Here is an 8,539-nt window from a genome sequence, read left to right as displayed (position 1 = left end):
TGAAAACAAACTTTTTTATTCAGACACTGCACGGACTAGTAACTTGCTTTCGCTATTCACTATTTCACTGTGGAAACAGTGCCTCAGGACAGGAGAGGGTCTTGATTCCACATCCAGCTGGTGCAGGATCATTGCATGCTGAACAGTCAGCTTGGGTCCTGCTGCTGGAAGAGCAGGAAGGTTCCTGCTAGATGCAGCATCACAAATGCTAGCTTATTCCCTTTGGAGAACTGTAAAAACTGGAGTGAAACACCAAAATCAGGCTGGAGGCCCTAGCAAACTGTCCCTCCAAGGCCAGGGGTAGTTTTGCCTGCCTGCACAACTTGTCAGAACTTCTCCAGGCTCTGGCTTTTGGGCAAGTAGCAGCACAAAAAGGCCATATGGAGACCTAAGGCACCGGCTGGAGCTGGCTGAAGAAGCTTCCCCTAAAGCAGTGGGGATTTCCCTGCACCTGTTCTGGATATCTGCCAGGAATGGGCCAGGGCTGAAGGCCTTCACACAGCCCTGTCCCCTCCAGGGTGAGCACCATCCTTCGTATCACATCCCACGACCTCCATGGAGAAACCACCCGTGTCCACTTCAATGCTGTGGATGCTGAAGTTGCCCAGTCCCTAGAAAAAGAGAGTCACAGGTTGGGGCAGGAGCCAGGAAAGGACCCCTTCTCACCTCCAAGGTCCCAGGGAGGGCATTGGAACAACAAGCAATCACACCCCATGTGTGGTGGGGAGAGATGCTCCTCATGCTCTATATAAGGCTGCTGCAAGCTGCCTGCGACAGTGGGGGGCTCACAGCTCACCTCAGTGTTTGCCAGGATCTGGTGCAAAGCCTCTTTCTGCCGAGGGGCTTTGGTTAAGATGTAAAGGAAGCCGCCGCCGCCAGCCCCAGCCAAGCACTGCCCGTAGGCGTAGGGCCGGAGAGCGTCCATCATGCGCCCGACGGCCAGCGGCTCGCAGCCCGGGGCCATGCACTTCTTCTGCTGCCAGTAGCAGTCCAGGCACTTGCCAAGGAGCAGTAGGTCACCTGCAGAGGAGGGAATATTGCAAATTACTTGTCTCTGTTTCTCACCCAAAGGGCAGAAACATGCTCAGCCCAAGCTAAATTTTGCCTTCTCTTTTCCAGTTCCTCCCAGCTCTTCTGGCCAAGCAGGCAACCCCAGCCTTGTCACGTTGCTGTTTTTAATCCTCCACAGGGGGAGGATTTGCTTGCTTTAATTCTCCAGCTTCCTCTCTGCAGCAGCCAAATAAAGCCACTGCACTGACCAGGCATGGCCCCCAGCCCTGTCACCAATGGCGCACTGCTAATCAATGATATTCAGCATGTCTAACCCCCTCTTCCTCAAAATCTTTGTTCAATCCTGAATTTTGGGGTATTGCCTTGGTGAGGGTGGGCTCAGGGGAGGATCTGAAGCTTCTGCAGCTGCAAGAGCCTGCACCCCCCAGCCTTTTTCCCCTCCAAGACTGCCCAGCCTCTCCCTGGGAAAGTTTGTGTTCCTTCAGCTGTTAAAAGGTCCAACCTGGTCTAGGGAAGGGGGCTCACACCTTGCCTCAAGGCCTGGGCACACTCCTCAGCATTGCTCACCAGCGCGTCAGCATTTTGCACGATGGAGGGCAGCCTGGCATACCAGTTCCTCACCACATCCTGCAAGAGGCCAGAATGTCCCTGTCACTGTCCTCCTGGTTCTGGCAACACCTGGCCTTTGGGTGCCAGCTCCTTCTGGGGTGGCAAAGCTCTGCACAAGTGAAGGGGATGCCACCAAAGGCCACAGGGGGAGCAGAGGCTAGCCTGTGACACCCAGAGGCACCCAGACATTACCTGGAGTAGGTTGCGGGCCAGGCGAGTCTTCCCCGTGTACACCAGCAGCAGGTGATCGTTCAGAGTCTGGGTAAAACCATCAGGGACCAGGATCTGCTCCACTTCCACTCTGAGTGGCAGCTGGGCCTTCGACCTCCCGATTTTGATGCCAGGAATGAGCCCACCAACCTGGTCTTGCCAACCACCCCCTGCAGGGCAGAGGGTCATCAGTCACTGCTGGGACCCCAACCTTGTGGGTCAGCTGCTCCCCCAGGCCCTACCTGTTGTGAGCCTCTGCTCCAGGTGGAGCACAGCATGGATAAGGGATTCAGTGCTGGCAGCCTTCCCTGCTGCCCGGTACAGGGATGCCATCACTGCTCCTGCCAGGATGCTGCTGGTGCCTGGAGGGAGCACAGGTGGGGCCAGGGCAGTGAGGCACTGTTGTGTCCCTGGGGGTTGGGGGGCAGCAAGGAGGATGCCCCATCCTGGCAATGGCAGCAGGAGAAACTCCCAGGCACCAGTGAGGGACACCCAGCCCCTTCCTAGCACACCTACCGAGGCCAGACCCATGGGGCAGCTTGGACCAGGTGTGCACCTCAAAGCCTCCCCCAAAACTCTCCATCAGTTGGGCCCGCAAGGGTCTCTGTGAGGGGAACTGCACAACCTGGGTGCAGATAAAGGCAGCTTTGAGCAGGGCTCCTGCAAACAAAAAAGAAGTAAAACTGATGCCTGCTGTGCTACCTGCTCCCTCATCCCATTGGCCCCAAAAAGGGCCATCCTGGCACCAACAGGACATCGCAGGTACAGAGCCAGCCTGGCAGGTGACCCCTCACCTGGTGCATGTGGCTGGCAGTAATCCTGTAAGTGCTCCAGCTCCTGGCACACCAGCTCTGCCACCACCTCGCTCCGGGGCGTCCCGCTGAGGCTGACGAGGCGCAGCTCCGGCTGGACAATGCGCCGCACCCGGGCGCCAATGGGCCGGCACCCATCCACCAGCACTGCCACGTCCACCACGGCCCCCCCGTGCTCGTAGGTGATGGGGGGTGTGTCACTCCAGCCACCTGCCAACACTCACCATCAGCCTCCCGGGGCACCCTTACTCCTGTTCCCCCAGCACCACAGGGGTGAGACAAGGATCATCTGACTCAGGGAACGTACTCACCAGAGAGGTCCAGGCGGGCTGGACACACCACCTGCACCCAGTGCCCCAAGGGTGGCAGCTCCGCCTGTTCCACGGTGATGAATTGGCATGAGGACATCACTGCCTGCCGGACGAGGATCTGCTCGGCCCCCTCGTAATGCCGAGCTGCTCTCACCAGCAGAGCTGGCCTGGGATAAGAGAAGCTGAGCCCACTGCCACATCTCCATGACAGCACCTGGAGACATGCCTGGAATGGGAATGGGGCACCTGCCTCTTGCCAGCCCCGGCCTCACCGGCTCATCCACTTCTGCCGCTCAGCAGCCAGCTCCTGGACACCACCAGCAATGTCCCCACTCTCCAGGCGCCCAAAAGCTGAGGCCCACTCCCTGTTGGCAGCAGGACCACTCCGCAAGCCCCCTTCCCCTTGTGCCATGCAGCCCAGGACCTCAGCAATACAGGCAAGTGCCCGTGCCGCAACACCAGCATCGCTGGCTGTGGAGGCAACTAGAAAATAAAATAAAAGGAGGTAGCAAAGCACAACCAGACTGCACTGTACCCCAACCAGCTTCTGCCATAAGCTACCCCCAGGGGAGCGGGACTTGAATGGCTTGCACCCACCCAGGTTTGCTGGATGCCCTGCAGGTACACCCCTGCAATAGAGGGGTGGAATCACTGAAGGTAGTGGGGAGCACTGAACAGTCCTGATAATAAGAGACACAGCTCATGAGTCCAGCTCACCTTCATCCAGCGTGCTCAGCATGGCCTTGTGGTAGCCCTCGTGGACGGCACTGCGGGCAAGCGGCAGGAGGCTGCTGTCCTGGCGCCCCAGCAGCACCCGCCGCACCTTGCGCTGGCCCTGCAGGAAGAACAGAGCCTGGCGGGCACCCAGCTCAGCTTCTGTGTCCAGGCAGGGCAGCAGCTCCTGCCAGGACATACGCCAGGCCGTCCGCCAGCGTACCAGCTGCTCACTGGCCACTGTGGCCAGGCCCAGCAGCCACAGCACATCCTCCAGCCCCAGCGCCTCACGGGCGTGCAGCACCGGGAAGAGCCGGGCGCTGAGCAGGCAGCGGCTCCTCCGCGGCATCTCGGCATCCCAAAGGTCCCCTTCCCTGAAGGAGGGAGAAACCATCAACACTGCCCTGGGGCTCGAGGACACCTTCCAGAAGGGGAGCTGGAATGTGAGATGGGTTGGGGTGGTCATGACACCTCAGGAGCTGGGTCTCCTGTCCCACTCTGACACGTTACCTACCGTAGACCTGTCCGTTGGAAAAACTCAGCCCAGGGCACGTTCAGGTAGGTGGCTTTTTCCACAGGGCTCTGCAGGGACACAGAGGGGCTGATCACACTTTAGCTTTGCTGGGAGCCTTGTGCCATCTCATTGCCCCCGCACCTGCCAGTCATCAAGGCGGCCAGTGAGAGTGAACACGCGGCAGGGGAGGTCACGCAGCCGGACATGGTGGCCCTGCAGGACAATATCACGCAGGGGACAGCTCCGCAGGGCTGGTGAGGAGTCCACGTCGAGGCCCGAGAGGAGGCAGCCGGGACCGATCACCAGGGGACCCTGAGGAAGAAGCAACAGTGGCATGGCTGGCCCCCAAATCAGAGCCATATCCTGACCTTGGAATGGGATAACTATCCTGAGAGACAAGCTGGTGCCAGCACAAGCCAGGTGGCAGGACGTAGTTTTGTCACAAGGCTGCAGAAACACAGACTACAGAAATTCAGGCCAGGCAACAGCCTGCAGGACTCACAGCCATAACAGAGCCCCCAAAGGAGAGGGTCTGCCATAGTTCCCAGCTCAGGACAGACCAGAAGCGACAGCCTCAACCCCTTGTTTGCAGAGGGTGACAGCCACCAGGGTGCCCAGCACCAGCCAAAAGGCAGCCCCAAAGAGGAAGGGCACCCCAAATCTCACAGCTGTGGTTCCTCTATCCTAGGCAGCAACATGTCACCCTACTGCCCATTCAGTGCACTGGGAGCTGTGCATCACCCCCATCCTAGTCATGTACCTGGAGGTGACAGTGCTGGATGACACTGCCAGCTGCCAGATGCACAGCTCCTTCCAGCAGGCAGTTGGTGACTGAAGAGCCATCCTCCAAGAGACAGGGCTGCTGCCAAGGGCACAGAGACACGTGGGACCAGGGGCTGGGCACACAGCCCAGAGCAGCCCCCAAAAAATGCACATGAGCAAGGCTGGGGATGGAAGGACATACATCCACGTGGGAATGGGCTGTCTTGCAGAAGCGGAGGTGGCTGGCAGAGCTAGGCAGGAGAGTCAGGCTGCGGATGTGGTCGCTCGCAGAGGCAGTCATGTAGTCGTAGGATGCGTTGGGAATGCAGGCTGGGGGGGACAGGAGAGCTTTCAGCACACTGACAAAAAAAAGTGGGTGTGACTGACACTCACGTGAGCCAGGCTGAACATCCCCAGTTGAAGGGGCAGCAGTGAAGACCTGGGGACCCGCAGGTGTGGGGTGACACAGATGACTCTCAGATCCTGACCACCCCATCTCTACCCATGCAGGGAAGTGGGCCCAAGAATGGGTCACATCCCGTGCACTCACCGCAGCACCGAAACATAGAATGGTTGGGGTTGGAAGGGACCTTAAAGATCACCCAGTCACAACTGCCTGGGCAGGGACACTCCACTACAAGTGGGAAGGAAGCACTCACCCATGCTAAGAGGGAAGCCACGGAGAGCCGTCCACAGCACGGAGCGTGCGTTCCTCACACTGGCATCACCACCACCCTTCACAAAATCTTCCTCTGTCATCCCCCCTGCCATGCACAGCACAATGTCGAAGAAGAGGGAGAGCTGGGGAGACAAGGGACTAGTTGGGTTCAGCCATCCTGAACCCCATCCTGCTACTGGGTGCTCCCTCCCACATCTGGCAGCGTGAGGGCAAACAGACCCTACAGAGATGTCCAGCAGTGACACCTGTGTGGCAAAGGGTCCCGTCCCCCACAGAGGGGCTGTCACCTGGATGGGCGGTGCCCCCGAGTCCAGCCCCATGTAGGTGCAGGCGTCCAGAGGAGGGATGACATGGGTGGCCAGAAGCTGCTCGGCAGCATCCGAGGAGAAGAAAACAATCCCGCACACCTGCCAGGCACATCAGGGCTGAGGCTGCAGCTGTGGTGACACAAGGGACGGGGCTGGCAGGGTCACCAATGCCTGAGTGTTGCTGTACCAGTGGGACAGTGCCATCTGGCCCTGCGCACTGCTGGATCTGGGCCTCTGTGCCTTTGTAGATGATGTCACGCACCAGCCCCTAGGAGCAGAACCATCCCAGTGAGCTCTTCAGGGAACCCAAGCCAAGCAGCCACAGCAATGCTGAGACCTCAGCATCCAAGGGATCCAAGATTGGGGATCCCTGCACCTCCAAGGGATGCCTCTTGAAGGGGGAGCTGCCCCAACCTGCTCATTGGTGAGGTAGACCCCATGGTTCCTGGCATATGCTGGGCTCCCGGGCACTGCGATCACTCGGACACCCTGGAAGCCGTCCCAGTTGATCCCTGGGGGGAGAGACAGAGATCAGTGCCCACAGGGGCAGTACATGTACTCACACTGGCACAACTGCCTGAAAACCTGGACCACAGCGGAAGTGGCAGCAGCATCCAGCCTTGGCCACATCACTGCAGGCACAATGGATACTCCCAGCCACACACAGGACAGAAACAGCTGAGCATCCTCATGGGAGCACAGCACAGCTGAAGCAGCTGTGCTGCTGGTTCACGGAACCCCATCCCACGCCAAAGCAGGTGCTGGAAGCAAGGCTGGTATCCACTCACCTGGTGTTGAGGGAACGGTGAGGAGCATGTCGGTGCTGCAGACCCAGACACCAGGTGGGGAGCCCACACAGAGCTGCCAAGAGAAGGACCGCGTGCTCAGGGACGGCAGGGAAGAAGCCCAGGAACCCAACACCGTCTCCATCTTGCTGGGAGCCAAACCCATCCCCAGGGCCCCATCCCCAGGCCACACAGACCCGGTGTGTCATGGTCCCCAGCAGGCTGTCCAGGTTGCAGACCAGTGCTTCGGCTGGGGCGCCGGGCTCCTCGGCGGGCAGGCAGGTGAAGGCACGGCCACAGTCATCGAAGGAGAAGTCGCGGCCCTGGTGGGACAGAGAATATAGGGGATCACCCTGAGGGAGTGGATGCAATGAGAGGTCCCATGCTGGGCTGCAAGTCGGCTCTCACCATGTGCAAGATGAGGATGCGGGCATCCCTCAGGACGTCAGCGGTCACCACCTGGGAGAGGACAGCAGGGAACAGTCAGTGGAGACAGGACAGGCACCCCCCATCACTTCCAGCGTTCCCTCCTGACTTACAGCCTGCCCGGACCCACCAGAGGCTGTCACCTCTCACCGTGCATCCGGCCCGGGCGCTGAGGTGCTCGGCCGCCACCAGCAAAGCGTTCAGGGTGGCACCGCCGCTGCCCAGGCGGGCCCAGGGGTCCTCCACGGCCAGGAGCAGCGCGGGGGGACGCGGGCCTAGCCCGCCCCGCAGCCGCCGCACCTCCAGCTCTGCCAAACGAGAGGCGGGCGGCGTTAAGAGCCGGTCCTGCCGCCGCGCGCAGGGAGGGAGAAGCGGCGCCCGCCCCGCCACTTGCCTCGCTGTAGGGCGGACACACCGCCATGGCCCCGCCGGCAGGTGAGGAGAACAGCGCTCCACTCCGCCGCCATAACTACCTCCTCTGCCCCAGCCCGGCGCCGCGGGGCCTGCTGGGATGTTTAGTTCAAGCCCCGCAGCCCCTCCGGGGCGCTCTGTGCTGAAGGACTACAATTCCCAGCCTGCAGTGCGCAGCAGGGCAGGGACCCCTTAAAGGCACAGCGCACCCTTGTGCTGCTTCCCCCTTTCCCCCATCTCGGGGGGCTTGCAAAGGGGAAATGGGGGTGTGATGTTTTCTGCCCTCAAATGGGTTTCGGCGGCGGTGCGTACCCCTAAGTGCCCTGCGCCACCCCTGTCACGAGTCCGGCTCCTCGCAGGGTTGCTCCTGCTCGCAGTCCTCTGCTCTCCTGCAGAGAGAAGGGGTGCCCGGGCGGTGGGCGCTGGTGTCGGTTCGCGGTGGGTTGTCAGGGTGGGTGCCCGGCGGGTGCTGGGGTGCGATCGGGGTGGGTACTGGGGGATGTCGATGCACTGGGGTGCATCCCGGGGTGGGTGCCGGGGTGGGTACCAGAGAGGGTAGCGAGAGATGCCGGCGCGCCGGGTGGATACCGGGATGGATAACGGGGGATGGCTACCGGGGTGCCGATGTTCGGAGATGCCGGTGCGCCGGGCGGGTACTGGGGTGGTACCGAGCTGGGTATCGCATTGGGTACCGGGGGTGTTCAGGGGGCTGCCGATGTGCCGAGTGGGTACCGGGGTGAATCCTGGTGGCTGCGTACCGGGGATGCCGATGCTGGGCACCGGGCTGGGGGGTGCCGATGTGCCGGGGTGAGTCCCGGGCTGGGCACCGGGGTGGATTCCTGAAATGCCGGTGGGAGAGTGGGCACAGGCGGCCCCGCTCGCCTCCTACAAGTCCCACAAGCCCCGTCGGGCGGCCCAGGACTACATCTCCCAGCCTGCCGGGCCCGTCCGCCCCCCCTTCCCCCCCGCCCCGCGCGGCACGGCGCG

At 61.1% G+C, this 8,539-nt stretch overlaps 1 protein-coding gene across 3 annotated transcripts; it reads right to left on the bottom strand.

Annotated features, from left to right (window-relative positions):
* Window positions 1–5: 5 nt before the first annotated feature.
* Window positions 6–7,358, bottom strand: FCSK (fucose kinase). Of its 3 annotated transcripts, none has more exons than XM_053987627.1 (21): window positions 7,285–7,358; window positions 7,124–7,174; window positions 6,913–7,038; window positions 6,719–6,791; window positions 6,345–6,442; window positions 5,910–6,198; window positions 5,603–5,707; window positions 5,146–5,273; window positions 4,942–5,043; window positions 4,323–4,493; window positions 4,182–4,249; window positions 3,671–4,041; window positions 3,226–3,436; window positions 2,954–3,120; window positions 2,625–2,852; window positions 2,347–2,490; window positions 2,073–2,192; window positions 1,813–2,000; window positions 1,539–1,638; window positions 797–1,020; window positions 6–611 (listed from the first exon to the last, which is right to left on the bottom strand). In XM_053987627.1, the coding sequence occupies exons 2-21, from the start codon at window positions 7,124–7,126 to the stop codon at window positions 495–497; spliced, it is 3,033 nt and encodes a 1,010-aa protein (XP_053843602.1). In that variant the 5' UTR covers window positions 7,127–7,174; window positions 7,285–7,358; the 3' UTR covers window positions 6–494. The 3 variants fall into 3 exon arrangements, with proteins under 3 accessions (XP_053843602.1, XP_053843603.1, XP_053843604.1); XM_053987628.1 differs by having other exon boundaries at window positions 7,272–7,344; XM_053987629.1 differs by lacking the exons at window positions 7,124–7,174; window positions 7,285–7,358 and having other exon boundaries at window positions 5,603–5,744; window positions 5,910–6,029; window positions 6,118–6,198; window positions 6,719–7,000.
* Window positions 7,359–8,539: the final 1,181 nt, after the last annotated feature.

This window comes from Vidua macroura, chromosome 11 (genome assembly GCF_024509145.1).
Source record: "Vidua macroura isolate BioBank_ID:100142 chromosome 11, ASM2450914v1, whole genome shotgun sequence".
In the NCBI taxonomy this organism is placed as follows: domain Eukaryota; kingdom Metazoa; phylum Chordata; class Aves; order Passeriformes; family Viduidae; genus Vidua; species Vidua macroura.
The sequence above is the reverse complement of the archived record's forward strand: the minus strand, read 5'-3'. Positions and strand labels throughout refer to the sequence as shown.